General features: G+C 56.0%; 1 protein-coding gene across 1 annotated transcript in view; it reads left to right on the plus strand.

The window, feature by feature from the left end:
* Positions 1-21,310, plus strand: part of NOTCH4 (notch receptor 4) — a 22,202-nt gene extending 892 nt beyond the window's left edge. The window contains exons 2-30 of the mRNA XM_008711846.2: positions 185-266; positions 456-748; positions 2,211-2,558; positions 2,634-2,756; positions 2,875-3,111; positions 3,228-3,383; positions 3,696-3,890; positions 5,318-5,431; positions 6,615-6,728; positions 6,816-6,938; positions 7,794-7,953; positions 8,767-8,912; positions 9,195-9,347; positions 9,567-9,684; positions 9,902-9,989; positions 10,335-10,485; positions 11,330-11,514; positions 13,593-13,845; positions 14,072-14,184; positions 15,002-15,525; positions 16,122-16,505; positions 16,611-16,786; positions 17,299-17,518; positions 17,673-17,754; positions 17,849-17,987; positions 18,501-18,796; positions 19,044-19,191; positions 19,701-19,798; positions 20,000-21,310. Coding sequence (XP_008710068.2) covers positions 185-266; positions 456-748; positions 2,211-2,558; positions 2,634-2,756; positions 2,875-3,111; positions 3,228-3,383; positions 3,696-3,890; positions 5,318-5,431; positions 6,615-6,728; positions 6,816-6,938; positions 7,794-7,953; positions 8,767-8,912; positions 9,195-9,347; positions 9,567-9,684; positions 9,902-9,989; positions 10,335-10,485; positions 11,330-11,514; positions 13,593-13,845; positions 14,072-14,184; positions 15,002-15,525; positions 16,122-16,505; positions 16,611-16,786; positions 17,299-17,518; positions 17,673-17,754; positions 17,849-17,987; positions 18,501-18,796; positions 19,044-19,191; positions 19,701-19,798; positions 20,000-20,713 — 5,933 coding nt within the window. The 3' untranslated portion in view covers positions 20,714-21,310. The remainder of the gene's footprint in view (positions 1-184; positions 267-455; positions 749-2,210; positions 2,559-2,633; positions 2,757-2,874; positions 3,112-3,227; positions 3,384-3,695; positions 3,891-5,317; positions 5,432-6,614; positions 6,729-6,815; positions 6,939-7,793; positions 7,954-8,766; positions 8,913-9,194; positions 9,348-9,566; positions 9,685-9,901; positions 9,990-10,334; positions 10,486-11,329; positions 11,515-13,592; positions 13,846-14,071; positions 14,185-15,001; positions 15,526-16,121; positions 16,506-16,610; positions 16,787-17,298; positions 17,519-17,672; positions 17,755-17,848; positions 17,988-18,500; positions 18,797-19,043; positions 19,192-19,700; positions 19,799-19,999) is intronic.
* Positions 21,311-21,703: the final 393 nt, after the last annotated feature.

Here is a 21,703-nt window from a genome sequence, read left to right on the forward strand (position 1 = left end):
AGGCCTGGGAGGGGGGGGGGGCGGCGCTGGGGCAGAAGCAGCACATGGGGACCAGGAACAGAGGGGAGGGTGGTTGAGAGCACATGTGTGGAGCTCCTGCAGGCAGGTCCCCCCAGAGCACCCAGAGGAGGAAACAGGGAGCACAAAGCTCCCCGGTCCCATGCCACCCTCATTCCATCCCCAGTGCTGCACTGTGGGGACTCCCCAGAACCCTGTGCCAACGGAGGCACCTGCCTGAACCTATCTCAGGGACAAGGGACCTGCCAGTGAGTGTGCCTCCTGGGAGGGGGAGATGGGAAAGGGGGAGGGAGAGCAGGGCGGAAGGGGGACTGGGAAGGAAGGAGAAAGGGAGGTGGTGAAGGCTCTGAAGGGAAAGGAAAGCAAAAGAGGGAGGTGGGAGAGAAGGCAAAGAGGGCCCAGTGACATGAGTCTTCCTCTCTCCTCCCCCCGCTTAGGTGTGCCCCTGGCTTCCTGGGTGAGACATGCCAGTTTCCTGACCCCTGCCGGGATGCCCAGCTCTGCCAGAATGGGGGCAGCTGCCAAGCCTTGCTTCCCGCCCTCCCAGGCTCCCCCAGCCTTCCCTCTCCCTTGGCCCCCAGCTTCTCCTGCACCTGCCCCTCTGGCTTCACTGGCCAGAGGTGCGAGGCCCAGCTCAAGGACCCCTGTTCTTCCTTCTGTTCCAAAATGGGCCACTGCCACATCCAGGCCTCAGGCCGCCCACAGTGCTCCTGCCTGCCTGGATGGACAGGTGAGCACTGCAGGGGTGGGGGAGACGGGACAGGCAGGAGCAGGGGGCTGGGAAACATAGAACTGGAGTCTGAGAGACGGGGAGCCCTTCTGAGGACAGAGGCTGTGAGAATCAAGAAGCTGACTCCTGCTGACCATTTACCCGAGACCGACATTCACCAGCCCGGCCTACCAATGGTTACAATGTTGAAGTATTTCCAAACCCGTCAGTGAACGGCTACTGCCAAAGCCCCCTTAGTGCACCACTCTGGTCCCCTCCCCCGGCCCCTCCACCCAGCAGCTAAAGGGTTAAGCCTAGCACAAGGTGCTGGGCATCTGAATGGCCTCAATTCTGAGAAGTGGTAATAGCACCTGGAAAGACGTGCTGGTGGGAGGTGTGAGGAGGGTGGAAGGGACTGACCCAGAGAGAGGAATGGGTGTCAGTCCTGGGAAGAGAGGTGCAGGCCTGGGGCAAAGGTGTGGGACTCCGGGGGGCAGGGTGTGCTCCCCTGAGGAAGCAGTCAAGGGTGCGGAACAGCGGAGAGCCCCTGGAGAGGAAGGCTTCTCTGACCTATCAGGATGGAAGGGACTGGACGGGGCAGAGGAGGCCACAGGGGTAGGAAAGGGCGCTGTGAGCGGTGGACTAGAAGCAAGGCTTCTCACACTTGGCGAACCCAGCAATCACCTGGAAAGCCCTAAACATCCCAGAGAGGCTGATTTAGTGGTCTGGGGTGGGTCCAGGCATGGAGATTTTTTAACTGCCCAGGCACTTCTGAGGACTTGGGGGTGAGAGACCAGGCTGTGTGACAACAAGGGTCAGTGGCAAACTTGCCAGGCCCCGTGCTTGGAGCAGGGGCTCTGGGCAGCCCTTCCCCAGGCCCAGGGCCAGCCCGACCACAGGTGAGGCGTGTGCCCTCGCATTAGCTCTCGATGTCCTTGTTGTCAGCCCACGTGCACACCTCGCACGGCTATTGAGAAGAGGAAAGGGGGCCATGCTTAGGAGGTGCTGACTTAGCCCAGGGCCAGCCGCCACCGCTGCCATCACCACTGTGCCAACTGCTGAGAGGGGCCTCTCCTCATCATCTGGAACGCTGCACCCAGCTGAAGATCAGGGAATCCAGACAAGAGAGGCCAGACAACTGCCCGGGGGCACACTGGTGGTGGCACAGCAAGGCGCTAAGTCTCCTGCCTGCAGAGGCTGGGGGTTCTCACCTCCCCACCAAGGAGAAAGGTCACCACTGGAAGGACCCAGATTTTCCAAGACAAGGCCAGTCGGCCAGAGTCCCACCAACAACTACATGTCCTATTTCCAGAACAGCAAACCTGAGGCAGGGGTGGTGGTGCCAGGCAAAGCGCGTATGGGAGGAAAGGGAAGGAAACGTGAAAATCAGCCACAGAGATAACCCAGCCTGAGAACTGGGTTCTCTCGGATGAGCTGGGATCTGTGCAGTGCTCCCAACAGCCCCCTCTGTCCTCTGCCTCAGGCGAGCAGTGCCAGCTTCAGGACTTCTGCTCAGCCAACCCCTGCATCAATGGAGGGGTGTGTCTGGCCACACACCCCCAGATCCAGTGCCTCTGCCCACCCGGCTTCGAGGGCCATGCCTGCGAACACGATATCAACGAGTGTTTCCTGGACCCGGGACCCTGCCCCAAGGGCACTTCCTGCCATAACACCCTGGGATCTTTCTGGTGTCTCTGCCCCACTGGGTGGGAGGGTCCACGCTGTGACCTTCAGCCAGGACCCTGCCCCCCTAGTGGCTGTTCCAATGGGGGCACCTGTCAGCTGGTTCCAGGGAGAGACTCTACGTTCCATCTCTGCCTCTGCCCCCGAGGTGTGTCCTCACCTGTAGCCCCTCTCTCTGGGTAGGGAGGTCCCCTTCTCTCAGCTAATCTCATGACCCTGTCAGGCTTCACAGGCCCAGGCTGTGAGGTGAACCCAGACGACTGTGCTGGCCACCAGTGTCAGAATGAGGGCACTTGCCAGGATGGGCTGGGCACCTACACCTGCCTCTGCCCAGGGACCTGGACAGGTGAGTCGTGTAAGCCGAGTCCACGGCACCTGCGGCCCAGATGGTCGGCCCCTGTCCTCCCCTCCTCACAGGGCTCCCAGTTCCAGCCTTTGTCCCCTTCCCACCCCGCCCTCCGCAGGCTGGGATTGCTCTGAAGATGTGGACGAATGTGACGCTCAGGGTCCCCCTCGCTGCAGAAACGGGGGTACCTGTCAGAACTCGGCTGGCAGCTTCCACTGCGTGTGTGTGAGCGGCTGGGGAGGCACAGGCTGTGAAGAGAACCTAGATGACTGTGTTGCTGCCACCTGTGCCCCAGGATCCACCTGCATTGACCGCGTGGGCTCCTTCTCCTGCCTCTGCCCACCTGGACGCACAGGTGTGACAGTGGGCACGGGGAGGTGGTGGTAGAGACGGCCAGTCAGAGAGGCACCAGGAGGGCAGCTGGGGGCTTCAAGTGGCCCCAGGGAGCCTCACGCCCACGTTGCCCTCCAGGACTCCTGTGCCACATGGAGGACATGTGCCTGAGCCAGCCGTGCCACGGAGAGGCCCAGTGTAGCACCAATCCCCTGACGGGCTCCACACTCTGCCTGTGTCAGCCTGGCTACTCAGGGCCCACCTGCCACCAGGACCTGGACGAGTGTCAGATGGGTGAGGCACCCCCGCATCAGATCCTCTCCGAGCCCCCAAGCAGCCTCTGCAAATTGCTTTTCAAATGAAATATATAATCATCTCTTTTTTCCTGACTTTGTCCAGATTTGGCATCTCTTCCCTACACGCTCTTCTCACCAATGCTCAGCCCCCGAGGCCGCATTTGATCCTTCTCTGTCTTAAAAACACTGGCTCTTTCTCTGATTTGCTCTCATCCGCCACAAACAGGCCCTCATGCCTTCCCTGGCAGTCTGGCCCCCTTGACCTTCCACCCTGGACCACTGCGGACTCCTGACTCTTCTCTCCTCCCAGCCCAGCAAGGCCCCAGTCCCTGTGAACACGGCGGCTCTTGCCTCAACACCCCTGGCTCCTTTGACTGCCTCTGCCCGCCTGGCTACACGGGCTCCCGCTGCGAGGCTGACCACAACGAGTGCCTGTCCCAGCCCTGCCGCCCTGGCAGCACCTGCCTGGACCTGCTCGCCACCTTCCACTGTCTCTGCCCACCAGGTACCAGATGCATGGGCCTTGGGCAGAGGATACAGGGGACTAATCCTGAACCCACCAGGCATGACCCCTGCAGAACACAAACGACCCCAGGCCATTTGGGGTCAGTTACCAAAGAATTTGTCACATCCTCACTCCAGAAAAAAGCTCAGGGAAACCTGCGGCTCCTGGCAGAAGGGCTGCCACAGACAATAGTAAGCTTACACACTGCCCAAGTTTGGGGGTGAGGAGGGAGCATTCATTTCATAGTCATCGTAAAGTGCACAGCGTGGTCCACTGTACACGGAAGCCGGTCAAGGAAGAGCAGAACGGCAGACTCTGCTCATGCCGACTCAGAGTGCTCCCCCTCATCACAGAAACCCTCCCCTGCAGAGATCGAGCGAACCCGCAAAATCCCAAAGGGCCTGTTCGCTTGGATCTGATACAACAGGGGAAAAAAAAAGGTGCCCCAAGGCTGCACCTACCTCCAAGCTAGTTCTAAGGGGGAGAAAAGGGACATAGAGACAGAGCCGATACCAGGAAGCTGAATGAAACCAGAAAAATACTAGCTTACCCTGCGCCAGATACCACCTGAGCATCTTACATGCCTTTTGTCATCTTTGCAACAATCCTATGAGGTCAGCATTGTTGCTGTGCCCATTTTACAAATGAAGAAACTGAGGCACAGAGAGGTAAAGTGAGTTATCCAGCTAGCGAGTGGCGGGGCCGGGCTTCAAACCCAGACCTTCCATAGACTTAACCACCACACGAAACAGCCTTTCTCACCCGGGCAGCATCCAAGCTCAAAAGCGGAGAAAGCCATCCAGCAATCCAAGGGGCAGGGATAGATACCAAGAAACTTCAAAAGCGGACTCCTCAGGCAAGAAGTGGGGGGGCAACGGAGGTCTGGAGGCTAATCCAGTTTCAGTTAAGGGTAAGACTGCGATACCAGGACAAGCCCAAAGATGCAGGACAAATACGGAACAAACAACCTTCCCAAATGCCCTTCAAAGACTCCCCTTGGGGACTCCTGGTCTCCCTGGCACAGAGGCCCCCTTGGGTAGAACAAGAGGCTTGGCTCACCTCCAAGCAGATGCCCATTTGTCTCATTTGTACTTTGAGGATCTCCAGGCTCATTAGCTCAGCTGGACGAACCCACTTTCTGTGCAGAGAATGGCCCCAAAAGGTACTTCCTTGCTGCTCCCACAGGTCCCAGCAGATGCCCTGCTCCCTGAGCTTTCACATCTGAAGGGGGCAGAACTACACACAGCAGAGCAGCGGGACCGCAGGCTCATCTCCCCAACCCGCAGGCAGAGAGCACCCTGGGAGGGGCTGCCCGATCGGGCACATGCTGGTTCTAGAACCCAGGCCTTCTGGGCAGAAGGGGTGAGCAGCCCAGGCGGGGCTGACCTGGCTGAGCCTCAGCCCGCACCACACCCCCATGTCCTCAGGCTTAGAAGGGCAACTCTGTGAGGTGGAGACGGACGAGTGTGCCTCTGCTCCGTGCCTGAACCAGGCTGACTGCCATGACCTGCTCAACGGCTTCTGGTGTGAATGCCTGCCGGGTGAGTGCAGACCCCACTCCAGCCCTCTGCCCCACCCCTGAACCACAGTGCTGGCCCAGCAATCACCCCAAGCCTCTTGAAGCTCACTCTGGCCTGGCCAAGGAGACCCCCATTTCTCCAACTCTGCTCCCTAAACTCTCTTTTATATTCCCCAAATCTTTCCTGTGTACTCACCTTCATCTCTGTCCTGCCAAAGCACCCAAACCACCCTTTCTAGCCCTCCTCCACAGTCCTCTGTGTACCCTCCCTGCTCGTGGGGATCCCGGACGGGTCTTGGCACCGCTCACCCTGAACACAGGGAACACTGCTCCAGGCCATCCTTCTCCAGCTTCACCGGACCCCTCTGTTCCCTGCTCTGATGATAATGGATGGTTATTGAATATTTACTCCAGGCCAGGCACTTGGCTGTGTACTTTTCAGGCATTCTCTCGTTTAATCCTTTCAATGACACCATGAGGTGGGTTCCATTATTCCCCTTTTGCAGAGGACGACACTGGAGCCTAGAGAGCTCAGGTAGCTTTGCCCAAAGTCACACAGCTGGCAGGTGGCTCAGCATCATCCCCCCCATCATCTCCACCTGCCCCAGGTGTCTTCTCTTAGAAGCCCTCCAGGTTCACGTTTCCTGGTGAGGGGAAGGGCCAGGACTTGCATTTAACTTTGGATACAACATATTTTCAGCATTGACACAAATAACCAGTTATGCTTTATTTATATGAAAAACAAAGTCACCAAGTTATTCTCTGTTATGCTCTGAAACTCAAATCACTATTTGAGAAGCCCCCAAACTGGTGCCTCATTATATAATGAAACATGTAGATGAACCCCCAAACCAAGCCATTTGAAACAAGATTCTCTCTATTGCAATGTGTAGCAATGTTATTTCTATATATGTAAACAGAAGACTAAATACCAGTATTAACTCTAAATTTCTTCTTTAAATCCATGAAATCATACCTGGACATCTCAGTCACAAATATCTGTAATAAACTCCCTAACAAATCTAGAGAAAGTCACTAAAAAAGAAGGAAGGAAGGGAGGAAGGAAGGGAGGGAGGGAGGGAGGGAGGGAGGAAGGAAGGAAGGAAGGAAGGAAGGAAGGAAGGAAGGAAGGAGAAAGGAAAGAAGGAAAAGAAAAAACAAGACAACCTTTGCCATCTCTCCGCACTCACTCCCTGCCCCACCAGGATTCACTGGCTCCCAGTGTGAGGAGGACATCAATGAGTGTGGAAGCTCTCCCTGTGCCAATGGGGGGCAGTGCCAGGACCAGCCCGGATCCTTCCATTGCGAGTGTCTCCCAGGTAAACCAGGGCTCAATCGCCGGAGGTGAGAGTGGGAGCAAAGGGTAGACTCCCAGGCAGGTCCCTGACCCTCCTGCCGTGCCACAGGCTTTGAAGGCCCGCGCTGTCAGGCGGAGGTGGACGAGTGCCTGAGTGGCCCATGCCCTGCTGGAGCCAGCTGCCTGGATCTCCCTGGAGCCTTCTTTTGCCTCTGCCCCTCTGGCTTCACAGGTCAGCAGGGGAGGCATTAGAAAAGACTGGCAGGAGGGTTGAGCCCACTTGGGGTGGGGCAGAGGTCACTGCTGGGCATCCGAGGGTTGGGATGTGAGAAGAGGAGAATAGAACCCCTTGGAGTTATTCCATGCACAACCTGCACAACCACAAGCTGGGCTGACGGCAGGTGTCGTCTGTAAGGCCCACACTGGGCCCAACATGAACGTGTGATTAGGGCTCAGAAACAGGATGGGTTCAACAGGAAGCCATTCATTTGCTTATTTAGCAAGAACGTATCAAATGTCTCCTCTGCCAAACACAAACACAGGCCCAATAAGAGAGTTGCTCTCCTCAACTGGCTTTCAATCTAGTGCAGAGAGACCAAGAAGTCTCTTGTTGGTTACGGCCCAAAAGTGCTCCGGGAGAGGACTGCACAGGATTCTACAGGAGCACAAAGGACCAGCCAACCAGACTAGAGATGAGAAGGCTTCATGGAGGAGGTGATGGCTGAGCTGAGTCTTGCAGAATGAGCAGGAGTTTGTCATGATAGAATGACTGCAGGTTTTAGCTGCAGGTAACTGCAGGCACAATGGTGTGGAGGGAAGAAACGCACACCCCACCTAAGGAACCACAGGACGTCCTGAGCTTAGGATGCAACAGAGCGAAACTGAGGAACGCAGCAGTTACAGGAAAATCGTGTCACGCAGGGCCCTGTGTGTCATTCTGAGGAAGTTAGACCATATCCCGAGGCAATAGGGAGCCACTGAAGGACAGTTCATGGGGAGTGAGCAAGTCATATGTAAGAAGTGGCTTTGGCCCCATCGAGGACACGGAGAGACTCTGTTTTCTCTCTGACCCATCTCCCCACCGCAGGTCATCTCTGTGAGGCTCCTCTGTGTGCCCCCAACCTGTGCCAGCCCAAGCAAAAGTGCCAGGATCAGGAGAACAAGGCCCACTGCCTCTGCCCCGATGGGAGCCCTGGCTGTGCCCCCATTGAGGGCAACTGCACCTGCCACCATGGGCGCTGCCACAGGTAACCTTCCAGGCCTCCCCACGTGCACCGTCCTCTTGTCGTCCTCAGCGAGGGCAGGAGAAGACAGCCAGTGAGGGATGAGCCTGTGGGAAATGCCCAAGAGGGAAGAGGAAGGAAATGGCAAAGTGCTGAGCTCACAGCCAATGGGAGGGTGCGACTAGTGAGTGTTGTCTCGTGGGGGCAGAGTTCATAAATCATGGGGGAAACCAAGGGCTATGGGGTCAGAGCAGAAAGAAAAGCATTAGATCCCAGGGCCAATTCATCATATATTAGACAAATATGGAGCATCTACTATGTTTGAATACTTTTCCAGGCACTGGAGGAACCGCACAGAACAAAAGAGACGATGTGTCTGTTCTTTTTTTTTTTTTTTAAGATTTTATTTATTTATTTGACAGGGAGAGAGAGAGAGAGCACAAACAGGGCGAACAGCAGAGGGAGAGGGAGAAGTAGGCTCCCCACTGAGCAGGGAGCCCAACACAGGGCTTGATCCCAGGACCCTGGGATCATGACCCGAGCTGAAGGCAGACACTTAACCGACTGAGTCACCCAGGCGCCCCAACATGTCTGTTCTCATGGAGCTTTCATTCTAATGAGGAAAGACAGACAATGAACAGTTATAGGAGAAACATATATACATAGCCTTACGTTAGTATGGAAGGGGGACAATGCTGAGAGCAGAGCAGAGCAGAGCCACTGAAGAAAGGGGCCAGAGTCTCAGGGTCCTAGGGGTCTCACCATTGTGGGGGGTGGGGGAGTGAAGAGAAAAACACCAGAAGAAGAAAAAAACGTCCCCTTTCTCTTTATGACCAGATCCTCATGTGTGTGTGATGTGGGCTGGACAGGACCAGAATGTGAAGCAGAGCTGGGGGGCTGCATCTCCATGCCCTGTGCCCACGGGGGGACCTGCAACCCCCAGCCCTCTGGCTACAACTGCACCTGCCCCCCAGGATACACGGGTGAGGCCCTTCCTAAACCACAGACATTCTGGCCTACCACCCGCTAATCAAGGGCAAGGCCAATAGAGACATGTGTCCAAGACTCGGGGCTGGGTCACCCACCACCAAGGAGAACCGGGCATGGGCTGCAGGGAACACAGGTGATGTGCGGGAGGAAGTAAGAAAAGACCAAAGGTTGGATGGGAGAAAATAGGGATGGGGATAAGGAAAAGGAAGGGGAGGGAAGTGGAGGAAGAGAAGAGAAGAGGATTCCCTTTCTCAGACCGCACTCATTTCCCTCAGGGCCTACCTGCCGCGAGGAGGTAACAGCTTGTCTCTCAGGGCCCTGTCTCAATGGTGGCTCCTGTAGCCCCAAGCCTGGGGGCTATTCCTGCACCTGCCCTCTGAGCCACACTGGACCCCGCTGCCAGACCAGCACCGACCACTGTGCCTCTGGTGAGTGCCCCCGCCGTCCTCCAGCTGGGCCACAGGAGCATAGAGGAACTGGTCGGGGTGTGTTTGTGCCATATGAAAAAAAATTAAGGAGGCACCATGATGGGGTGCTGTTTTGAGGGGGCAGCAGGGAGGGCGTGTATGTCCTGTGTGTGGTGTGACTAAGGTCGCAGGCCAGGTTACAGGCAAGGAACCCAACCCCTCACAGCCTCCTCTCTCCAGCCCCGTGCCTCAATGGGGGTACCTGTGTGAACAGGCCTGGCACCTCCTCCTGCCTCTGTGCTTCGGGCTTCCAGGGCCCACGCTGTGAGGAAAGGACCCGTCCCAGCTGTGCAGACAAGTGAGCAAAGACCCCAAGAGAAAGGGAGGGGGCCCTCAGCCTTCCCACCCTTCCTCTCCATCTCCTCTGGGGATCCAGGCGGTCTCGCATTCCATATCCCACATCCTTTCACTCTGCCTCCCTTTCTGGTTCCCCATGTCACCACCACGTCACACACTCCCACCCCTTTGATCACCCAGACCTCCTCCCACTGTGTCCTGTGTCTGTCCTGTTCCAGCCCCTGTAGGAACAGGGCAACCTGCCAAGATGGCCCTCAGGGTCCCCGCTGCCTCTGCTCCCCTGGCTACACAGGAGGCAGCTGCCAGGTGAGGGGTGCTGAGTCAAGTGTGCTGAGGAGGGCGGTGGCCGGAGGGCTCTAGCTAGCGGGAGGGTCTCCGGGACTAGAAGACAGAGCAGGGAGCTGGGGAGAGGTATGCCCATGAGAGAGGGTTTGGAATCTGGGAGTGGAGGTCTAGCTTGAGGTTTACATGGAGTAGAAGGAATGAAAAGATTTCTGATCCCATCAAAGGAAACCAGGGTGGGGGAGGGGGGCTATCACCCAGCCCCAGGCCATTCAGGAGACAGTTTAAGAAGTAAGGATTTTGAGGAGCTAGCAGAAGACTATCTCTGGGCCTATTCTATCCTGACTCATGCTCCCTCCCAAACCTCAGACTCTGATGGACTTATGTGCCCAGAAGCCCTGTCCACACAATTCCTACTGCCTCCAGACTGGGCCCTCCTTCCAGTGCCTGTGCCTCCAAGGATGGACCGGGTCTCTCTGCAACCTTCCACTGTCCTGTCAGAAGGCCGCTCTGAGCCAAGGTACTAACTCAAGGACCAACTGGGGAGCAGATGAAGAGGGAAAGGGTGTCCCCCTCTGCCTGATCCCTAAGGGCATCCACACACAACACTTGGCCAGAACAACCGACCGAGAGTCAAAGTAACACAGACCAAACACTGATTCTACAGCTCCACCCTTGGGCAGCCTAACACGACTCAGCTTCTACCACCATGCTCAACACAACTCAGGCAACCCCAACCAGTTCAGCCAACAAGACTCCGGGTTAACACAACCACCGGCACATAACTCAGCGGGAAGCAACCCAGCTCTGTCATGACCGTCATGACTCATCTCGAGTGGATCACACTTCACCCACTGCACTCAACTCAACGGCTGCTCCCCACTCACTCGGACGCTATGTCAACCCCCTTGTCAAGAATAACCCCCTCACTCAAATGAGGCTTAATACGAGCAGAACTCGGGAAAGAGCCTCCTGCGGGGTTAGGGGGTGGGAATCACAGTGGGAGAACATCAGAGGATGCAAATCCAGGGCACAGACTTAGGCCATTAGTTAAACCCCCCTCCAAAGTCTTCTCTGAGTTCTTTCTTGAGACTTGTTTTAAACCAAAATACAGTTGCTTATAATGATCTAATAAGTTTAACAAGAGGTATCTCTCTCCATTCTGGCAGAACAGGCAGGAGGGGGATCTTGATGTTATAACCTCTTCAGCACCAGAGGTTCCTGACTCCTCAGGCTCCAAGTGGCCTCCACCCACCCCAGGAATGTCAATGATCCCCCAGAGCCTCTCTGCTCCGTGTCTGGGGCCACTGAGAACCTTTCCACCCCACTTAGCTTTACCCATCCCTGTGTGCCTCTCTCCTCAGGCACAGAAGTTTCTTCCCTGTGCCAGAACGGAGGCCTCTGCATCGACAGTGGCTCCTCCTATTTCTGCCACTGCCCTCCTGGATTCCAAGGCAGTATATGCCAGGACAGGGTGAACCCATGTGAGTCCAGGCCCTGCCAACATGGGGCCACCTGCATAGCCCAGCACGACGGGTATCTCTGCCAGGTGAGCAGGTCTAGAGAAGAACGGGGAAGGGAGACAAGGGTGGGCTGCATGTGGGAAAAGTAGCTGGGCGGGGCACTGGTGTACTCACTCCCCTTTCCTTTCTTTACCCCACACATCCAACCCACCGCCAAGTCACGTCCTTTGGCCTCCTAAATCTTTCTCAACTCTGTCCTTCCTCCTTCACCCTTTGTCCCACTGCCTCTGTCCAGGCCTTTGCTGTATGCCGCCTGGGCACCTGGAGCACACTGGCCCTGCCTCCACGCTTGTCCGCCTAGAGGCCCAGCCTTTACTCCACTACCAGGGTGCTCTGTTGACAATGTTAAGTTGACCTGTCACTCCCCTGCTTAAAACCCTTGAGTGGCTGCCCACCTCTTTGACAGTGAAGTCCAAGGCCCGTGTGACCCAGCCTTGCCAGCCTCTCGGGTCTCATCTCGCCCCACCCCCGTCCTCCTAGTCTCTGCTCCAGCTGCTGCTGGCTTCCCTACTCGCCCCATTTACTGGCTCTTCCATGCCCTTCCCCACCCCTCTTCCACTGGATGGTGCCCAAGAGGCGCTTTCCTCAGGAAAATGTCCCTGACTTCTCTCCGGACTGGGTTTGGGCCGCTCTTTGATGGTTCCGGTCACAGCAGCAGAGGCAAAGTTGGGATTCAAGTCTGAGCAGCCTGCTGCTTGTACTCAGAACCCCAACTTTGGGGGCGCCTGAGTGACTCAGTCAGTTAAGCATCTGACTCTTTACTTCAGCACAGGGCATGAGATCGAGCCCTGCGTCGGGACGGGCTCCAGGCTGGGCGTGGAAGCTGCTTAAGATTCTCTCCCTCTCCCTCTGTGCCTCTCTCTCTCAAAAAAAAAAAAAAAAAGAAGAAGAAAAAAAAAAGAAGAAGAACCCTGACTTTGAATAAAAGAGAGAAGGCAGATCCCCTAAACGTTCTCTTTAACTTTTTTATTTTTTAACTTTTTATTATGAACATTTTCAAACATACACTAAAGGAGCATACTGATCAGTAGTGAGCACCCTGCACCCATGACTCAGCTTTACCTCCCCTTTCCTGAGACTCCTTCCCTCAGACAACCCCAAAACACCCCGCCCACCTGCTTATCCCAGCCCTCTGGCCGCTCCCCAGAGTCTCTGTAATTCCCTCTTTCTCCACCTTCCTGAAGCCTTGCTGGTGCTGTGTTCTTACATGCTCTCCTTGCTGTTGCAAGAACTCAGCCAGTTAGCCTCTCCGCTTGGCTTGTGGATGGCTGTCTTGTCCCTCTGTCTTTATGTGGTCATTCCTCTGAGTGTGTCTGGGTCCAATTTGCTCTTCTCATAAGGACACCAGTCCTATTGGATTAGGACCCCCCTCAGTGACCTCATTTTACAGAACCTCATCTGTGACCCTTCTCCCACTAGCACAATGGCATGAAACAAGCAATCCCCAAATGCTTAAGAGCGCTGGCTAGGACATCACAGACTCGCACTGAATCCCACCTCTGCCACCAACCAGTAGTGTGACTTGTGCAAGTCACTCAGTATTTCCAGGAATCAGTTGCCTTTTCTGTAAAGTGAGAATCAGATGAGGTAACACACGTGCAGGGTTTGGGGAGTTTTATGAGGTTATGTATAGAAATCATGTAATAAATGCTAGCTGTCTCTCTCCTCTGGTTGAATGAGAACTTCACAAAAGTGGGGAGGAGTTCTAATTCTCTTTATATTCCTAGTGCCTAAAACAGTGCCTGGCACAAAGTAGGCATTCAGTAAATGCTTACAAATTAATCAATAAAGCATGACAGAGCCTGGTGAAGGTGTGGCTGGGAGAGGGAGGTCTTACCAAAAACGGAGCTATTGTTTAGTGGCAATGTGCCGTAAGATGCTTTGGGGCTGCTGGAGGGGCTAGGCTGCACGCCACTGAGCGACTGTGTATCATGGAGTTGAGACTGAAGGGTTGGGCTACACAGGGCTGTGATGGATGGTGAGCTGAATGATGCTTTGAACTGGAAGGTGGGGAGAGGGCTGGGCAGATGATCTGGGGCTGGGTCCCCATAGTGTTGGGATAGGCTGGATAACTGGTTCCCTGTCTGATCCTCTTTGCCCGTAGTGTGCCCCAGGCTACAGTGGACAGAACTGCTCGAAGGAATCCAACGCTTGTCAATCCCAGCCCTGTCACAACCATGGGACCTGCACCCCCAAACCTGGAGGCTTCTACTGCACCTGCCCTCCAGGCTTTGTGGGGCTGCGCTGTGAGGGGGACGTAGACGAGTGTCTGGACCGGCCCTGCCACCCCGCCGGCACGGCAGCCTGCCACTCTCTGGCCAATGCCTTCTACTGCCAGTGTCTGCCTGGATACACGGGTGAGGCCTGGGAGGGTGTGTGTAGGCGCCACTGCTGAGCTCACAATCCCCACCCACAAGGCAACCTAGTCATCGTGTCCATCCCCTTGCCTCCACACCCCGCCCCAGAGAATATGCCCCAGGATCCCTCTGCCTATGCAGGTAGTGCTGGGTCAATTCCCAGGAATGAGCTAGGAAGGACGCAGTGATCAAAGCAGCGTGTGACATCTAATCCCACCCACCACAGGCCAGTGGTGTGAAGTGGAGACAGACCCCTGCCAGAGCCAGCCCTGTTCCCATGGAGGGTCTTGTGAGACTACAGTGGGACCACCCCTGGGCTTCACCTGCCACTGCCCCCAGGTGAGTGATCGCAAAGCCATCTTCTTTGTTGCCCCCAACACTGATGCAAGGTGAGAATGCCTGAGCTGGGATCCTAGAGGGGAGCCTGGGGAGCACTAGAGGGGAATTATTGGTGAAAGCTAGCCCGTGTTACCTGGTGAGTGACTCAGAAGCAGTTCAGAGGGAAAGGCAGGATCAGGGGGTAGCATGAATGGAATTTTCAGAAATCCTGGGCACTGCCTAAGAGAAGGCCCCAAAGTCAAGCTGGGTGAGACCTTGGATAAGTTCTTTGTACGTGTGTGTGTGTGTGTGTGTGTGTGTGTGTGTGTGTGTTTACGGACCTCAGATGCATGAAATCAGGTTAATTGTAAGCCTCCTTTCATGACTCACTAACATCAATGGTTTGAGCACACCCCTCTTTGTATTACTCTTAAAACGTAAACCCATTAGCCTAACCTAAGAATTACAATAGTAACAATAACTCACATGCACTTACGTCTTCCTCCATCCTGTTCCACTTCCAGAGAAAAAGTATATAACCCCATGTCCAAGGATGAAGATAATATTAATTACTCCCACTCTCTCAGTGCTCAGGGTCCCAGGTTGATGCGCACAGCTGGGGTTCATCCATTTTCACCACTATGTAATATGTCACTGTGTGGAAATACCGTGGACCATGGTTTCAACATCTATAAAATGATGAACCTCATGTTCTCTGAAACCCCTTCCAGATATGAAACTGTAGGACCCTCTGAATTATCTTAACCCTAAGAGTTTGCTTGACAGGGTGGGGGGAGAATAATACAAGGGCCTCCCGCAATCTCTCTCCTCTCCACAGGGTTTTGAGGGCCCCACCTGCAGCCACAGAGCCCCCTCCTGCGGCCTCCATCACTGCTACCACGGTGGCCTGTGTCTGCCCTCCCCCAAGCCTGGCTTCCCACCCCGCTGTGCCTGCCTCAGTGGCTACGGGGGCCCTGACTGCCTGACCCCACCGGCTCCCCGCGGCTGTGGCCCTCCTTCTCCATGCCTACACAATGGCAGTTGTTCAGAGATCCTTGGGCTGGGGGCCCCAGGCTTCCGATGCTCCTGCCCTCCCAGCTCTCCAGGGCCCCGGTGTCAAAAGCCTGGAGCAAAGGGATGTGAGGGCAGAGGTGGAGATGGGGCCTGTGACGCTGGCTGCAGTGGCCCTGGAGGAAATTGGGATGGGGGAGACTGCTCCCTGGGGGTCCCGGACCCCTGGAAGGGCTGCCCCTCCCACTCCCGGTGCTGGCTTCTCTTCCGGGATGGGCAGTGCCACCCACAGTGTGACTCTGCAGAGTGTCTGTTTGATGGCTACGACTGTGAGACTCCTCCGGCCTGCACGTGAGCCTGAAACCCTGACTTGGGGCTGGGGGTGGGGAGGGCAGGGTGAGGCAGAAGGAAGGACATAGGTGCCTCTGGGTTGCAGTGTGACCCCAGCCTCAAGCTCTGGGGAGTTTCCACCCCTTTAACCGTTGCGAAGTAGGGGTAGAAGACACTAGTCTCCAGCCCGGGGGAATAGGGCAGTATCAATATTTAACATGGGGACCAGGAAGGAGGGCACTGCCTCTGTCTGGGCTCCTCTCTAAGAGTTGTGGGAGCTCTGGCCTCAAGCCTCTTTCTCTATGCCCCATTGCCATGGAGTATCTCCCCTAGCAACCAGCACCCCTGAGGGAAAAGGGTCTTGGACTCTCCTTCAGGGAGACAGGAGAGCTTGGGAGGGTGGGGAGGGGGGCCAGTCTTAGGAGACAAGGGTGTCACAGACATGAGAGTGTCTGGACTACCTGCCATCCAGGGCCTGACTAAGCCCATTACTCCGGAGCTGTCCCCACTTAGCAACCAGTGCCCTAGAGGCAGTGGAATATCAGGCATCTCTCTGGAATGAAGAAGGGGGTAAGGTTTCTTTGGGGATCCTGAGTCTCCCTCTCCTCACCCCACAGTCCAGCCTATGACCAGTACTGCCACGATCACTTCCACAACGGGCACTGCGAGAAAGGCTGCAACACTGCAGAATGTGGCTGGGATGGGGGTGACTGCAGGCCTAAAGATGGGGATTCAGAATGGGGGCCCTCCCTGGCCCTGCTGGTGGTGCTGAGCCCCCCAGCCCTGGACCAGCAGCTGCTTGCCCTGGCCCGGGTGCTATCCCTGACCCTGAGAGTGGGACTCTGGGTAAGGAAGGATAGTGATGGCAAGGACATGGTGTACCCCTATCCTGGGGCCCAGGCCGAAGAGGAGCTGGGAGGAACCCCGGACCCCTCACATCAAGAGAGAGCAACCCCTCACACACAGCCTGTGGGCAAGGAGACGGACTCTCTCAGCACTGGGTAAGAAGGCTGGGCAGGGGGATACAGCAGACACCAGTTTTTTAATGGGTGGAGGGAAGGGAGCCAGGGACCAACACAGGGGTCTCTGAGGCACCTCCCCCACAGGTTTGTGGTGGTGATGGGTGTGGATTTGTCCCGCTGTGGCCCTGACCACCCTGCATCCCGCTGTCCCTGGGATCCTGGGCTCCTGCTCCGCTTCCTTGCGGCGATGGCGGCAGTGGGGGCCCTGGAGCACCTGCTGCCAGGACCCCTGCTGGCTGCCCATCCTCGTGCTGGCACTGGTAGGTGACCCCCCCCCCATCTCCCCAGACTTTGCTCCCAGACCCACTTTCATGCCAGCAACCAGCAATGGAGGCCAAATGATACAGGATGGCAGGGACCCCAAATGTTCTGTGTGGAGACTGACCGTCTTGAACCTCTCATTCTCTAACTGGATCTCCTCATGGCCCATTTGCTCTTCAATCTCCTTCCTCATTTCCCTAAGTACTTTATCCTAACTGTTATCATCTGGTCTATTCTCTCTACTAAATCCAATCATCCCTCTGTCAAACAGCTACTTACACAAAAGAATCATAAACCATATAGCACTTACTTAGGGCCAGGCCTTGCTCTTAAGGGCTTTACAATATCGACTCATTTAATCCTCCCGACAATGTCATGAGGCAGGTACTATTATTATTCCCATTTTACAGATGAGGAAACTGATGAAAGAAGTTACTGCACTTGCCCAAAGTTCTCACAGTAGTACCCAAGCTCACCAGAAATGGTCTTGTGACTGTGTCTCTCCCACCAGCACCACCCACCAACCAGCTTCCCTGGCCTGTGCTGTGTTCACCAGTGGCCGGGGTGCTTCTCCTGGCCCTTGGGGCTCTTCTCGTCCTTCAGCTCATCCGGAGGCGGCGCCGAGAGCATGGGGCCCTCTGGCTGCCCCCTGGGTTCATTCGAAGGCCTCGAACTCAGCCAGCTCCCCGCAGACGCCGGCCTCCCCTGGGTGAAGACAGCATTGGCCTCAAGTAAGAGTGAGGAGGAAGGGGGCTCATGGAGGGGACTCTTTCCTGTGGAGATACCTATGATCAGAAGTTGATGACAGAGAAAGGGGAGAGGGGGAAGGAGGCTGCTGGAAATCCTGGAGACCCTGAAGGTCCTGTACCCAAACACCCCTTCCAGGGCACTGAAGCCAGAGGCAGAAGCTGATGAGGATGGAGTTGTGATGTGCTCAGGACCCGAGGAAGGAGAGGAGGTGGGCCAGGTGAAAGCACTGGGGCAGGAATGGTCCTGAGGTAATGGCAGAGTTGATGGGACAAGTCAACCTTCCTTCACTGATCCTTTTTCTGATCCCCAAGGCTGAAGAAACAGCCTCACCCTCCAAGTGCCAGCTCTGGCCTCTGAGCGGTGACTGTCAGGAGCTCCCGCAGGCAGCCATGTTGACTCCTCCCCAGGAATCGGAGATGGATGTCCCTGACGTGGACACTCGTGGACCTGGTATGTGAGCCAACCCAGACCAAGAGAAGGAGAACTCCCTTTGACTCTTTTAGAATCAGAAAGCCTTTTGATATTAGAACTGAGGAAACTAACGTTAGAGTTAGTGCCTCAGAATAGTGATTCTCGAAGTGTGGTCCCAGGACAGAAGAATCAGTGTCACCAGGGAAATTGTTAGAAATACAAATTCTCAGGCTCCACTCCAGAGCTACTGGACTCAGAAATTTGAGATATTGGGGAATGTGTGTTACCCTCCAGGTAAGTCTGGTTCAGACTCAAGTTTGAGAACCACTGCCTTGGAATGTCAGAGAATCAAGGCGCACTGGCTCCTCTTACAGATGAGAAAACTGAAGCGCAGAGAAAAGTAAAAAAGCCACACAAAATCAAGAGCCAGAACTGGACTTCCTGACACCTCAGGCTATGATTCTCCCTGAGTCTCAATGTTCTTTCTCCTCTTCCCCCAGTTATGTCCTTTGGATTGACTTGTCTCCCATTCCTCATGTCTCCCACCCACAGATGGGGTGACACCCCTGATGTCAGCAGTTTGCTGTGGGGGAGTGGAGTCCAGGACCTTCCAGGGGGCATGGTTGGGAAGCCCTGAGCCCTGGGAACCCCTGTTGGGTGGAGGGGCCTGTCCCCAGGCTCACACTATGGGCACTGGGGAGACGCCCCTGCACCTGGCTGCCCGATTCTCCCGACCAACCGCTGCCCGCCGCCTCCTTGAGGCTGGAGCCAACCCCAACCAGCCAGATCGAGCAGGGCGCACCCCTCTTCACACCGCTGTGGCTGCTGATGCTCGGGAGGTTTGCCAGGTCAGTGCACACTGGGGTTGCTAAAGGGAACTGGGCACTCATAAGTAAAGCTAGGCAAAAACATCCCCTAGGGTTTGGCAGAGAGGAAGGTGGTGTGAGATTGGGGATCTGAAAAAGAAACAACAGATGGTTATCTGGAATGAGCTCCAAATCCCGCCAACGGATTTGGAGCTGGTTAAGAGTGTGAAGGGCCTGAGCTAGCAGTCCAGGACATACCAGGGGTCACTGGCCCTCTCTGGACCCCCAGCTCCTACTCCGCAGCAGACAGACTGCAGTGGATGCACGGACGGAGGACGGGACCACAGCCCTGATGCTGGCCGCCAGGCTGGCGGTGGAGGACCTGGTTGAAGAACTGATTGCTGCCCAGGCAGATGTGGGGGCCAGAGATAAATGGGGTACGGATCTGGAGAGGTTGGTGGTGTGGTATAGAGAAGTGGCACAGATGCGGTGTGAGATAAGATGCAAAAAAAGGAAGCAGCGGAGGGACCACCTGGAGACTGGGGGATTCCCTTCCACCTAGCTGTCAGGGTGGGAAATCTGCGGTGCGGTTATCAGTATGGAACTCTGCCCTTTCATCCTCAACAACACACACACACTGCCCTGGCCCACTGGAAACTAGGCTGAGGAAGGAGCGTCTGTGGGAAGGGGGAGAGGTCTAGTGGGGGGACGTCTCCCGGTCCCACCGAGCCCAGAACAATGCCCCATTGTCCCTCCCGCGCGCCGGTGACGTTACGAGAAACAAGGCTTCCTGCCGGCCGGCGGTCACCCGGGCAACGCTTCCGCCTTTCCGGTAACCCCGCGGGCCCAAATAAGTCCTTCTCCCAAAACCAGAATCCGTGGGAAACAGGAACCCAGGCGTCTGTTCCCCCGCCTCGGAGTAACAACCATCCACGTCCTCCCCTAGGAAAAACCGCGCTGCACTGGGCCGCCGCCGTGAACAACGTCGGGGCCGCCCGCTCCCTTCTCCAGGCCGGAGCCGATAAAGACGCCCAGGACAGCAGGGTTAGACCGGGAGCGGGCTCCCTACAAAAACAAAACGGAACAAAACAAAGCAAAACAGGGCGTGGGACAAGCGGAAAGCGCGGGAATCGCACACAACCTGAAGGGGGAAGGGCCAGTGGCCAAGTGGGTGGAGTCCGGAAGGGCCACCCTGTGGGCGTGGCCCTCCCTGACCTCGCCCCCTGGCTGTTTCTTCCGGCACAGGAGCAGACGCCGCTGTTCCTCGCGGCCCGAGAAGGGGCGGTGGAGGTGGCCCAACTGCTGCTGGGGCTGGGAGCGGCCCGAGGACTGCGGGACCAGGCCGGGCTAGCGCCCGGGGACATAGCCCGCCAGCGCAACCACTGGGATCTGCTGACGCTGCTGGAGGGGGCGGGGTCGCTGGAGGCTCATCACAAAACCACGCCGGGCCGAGGGGCGGGCGCCTTGCCCCGCTCACGGACCGCGTCGGGAAGCTTGCCCCCGCGTGGGGGCGGGGTTCTGTCGCGTTGCCGGACGCTGTCGGCTGGGGCTGGCCCGCGTGGGGGCGGAGCATGTCTGCAAGCCCAGACTTTGTGCGTAGAATGGGCCGCGCGTGGGGGCGGAGCCTACTCGCACTGCCAGAGTCTTTCGAAAGGAGGAGCAGGAGGAGGCCCGACCCCCGGAGCCCGTAGGTTTTCTGCAGGCATGCGCGGGCCTCGGCCCAACCCGGCGATAGTGCAAGGAAGATCCAGGGTCGCTTCCGGGAGCGGGGGTGTGGCCTCGGCTGATGACTGGCCCTGCGATTGGGTGACCCTGGGAGCCTGCGGCCCCACCTCCAACACTCCGATTCCGCCTCCCTGCCTTACGCCGTCCCCCGAGCGGGGATCCCCTCAAGTTGCCTGGGGTCCCCCAACCCACCAAGCAGTACCTTTAAACGCGGGAGGCGAGGGTCAAAAATAGGACGCTACATGACAGGGAGGGATTCTAAAAGTGGACACCCATTATAGGACAGTCTGGAAAGACCAGATTTTAAGATCCTGGAGCCCCAAAAGTGAAGGGTAATGAGTATGCTATCCCTCCCCAAATGAGTGTATGCCCACTCCGTCTTCCACGTGGAGAAGCTCCAGCCCTGGAAAAAGGGTTTAGGGTGCTGGAATGACGAGGGCCCAGCCCTTCTCCCAGGAAATAAGGGTGAGGGGCTACCGAAGGGTGGAGTGGAACTGGGGAAGTACCTCTCAACTAGAACCAATAACTGCAGACATACAGGATGTGAGATGTTCTTTCCTGTATATGGTATCCAAAGGAAACCTCTATCACCCATCACATCCACCACCCACAAATGGCTAACAAATATGGAGTGCCCACTATGTGCCAGGCACTGTAGGTGCTGAAGGGGGGGGGCCAAGGGCCACTCCAGCTGATGATCCCTTGCACTCTCCCCACTTCCCTCCTCAACAAACTATCGCAGGGATGAGGCGCCATTCTTCTCATCACCACCATCTCTTTTTAAGAACTTCAAATCTGTCACCCCATAATAAAGCTTATTTGAAGTGTTAACTTTTTTTTTGGAAGAGTTGAGTGGAATGGGAAAAAATATGGAAATGACTGCATAGTGTTTTCAGAATTTTGTGACCTAAAATCGAAGTCATCCCTTTGGATGGAGGCTTTAACTACAATTTAACAGAAAGAGTAAGTAGATTTGGGGGTACTGGGCTAATTTAGAGTATCATCTGAAAGCAGGAATCTCTCATAGCCCGGGGAGAAACTACACACCCACACACTAGACCATGCATATCCTTTGTCCTCTTCCAAGGACATTTAGTTATTCCTAAAACCTCAAGCTGAGGAAGATGGAGAGAGCATCTCAACCATTTATCCACCTTTCAGAAACATGTTTACACCTCTTTAATGGTAATGGGCCTGAGACATGGAGGCATGAGGCATTTTGAA

Source organism: Ursus maritimus, unplaced genomic scaffold (assembly GCF_017311325.1).
Source record: "Ursus maritimus isolate PB19 unplaced genomic scaffold, ASM1731132v1 scaffold_30, whole genome shotgun sequence".
Lineage (NCBI taxonomy): Eukaryota > Metazoa > Chordata > Mammalia > Carnivora > Ursidae > Ursus > Ursus maritimus.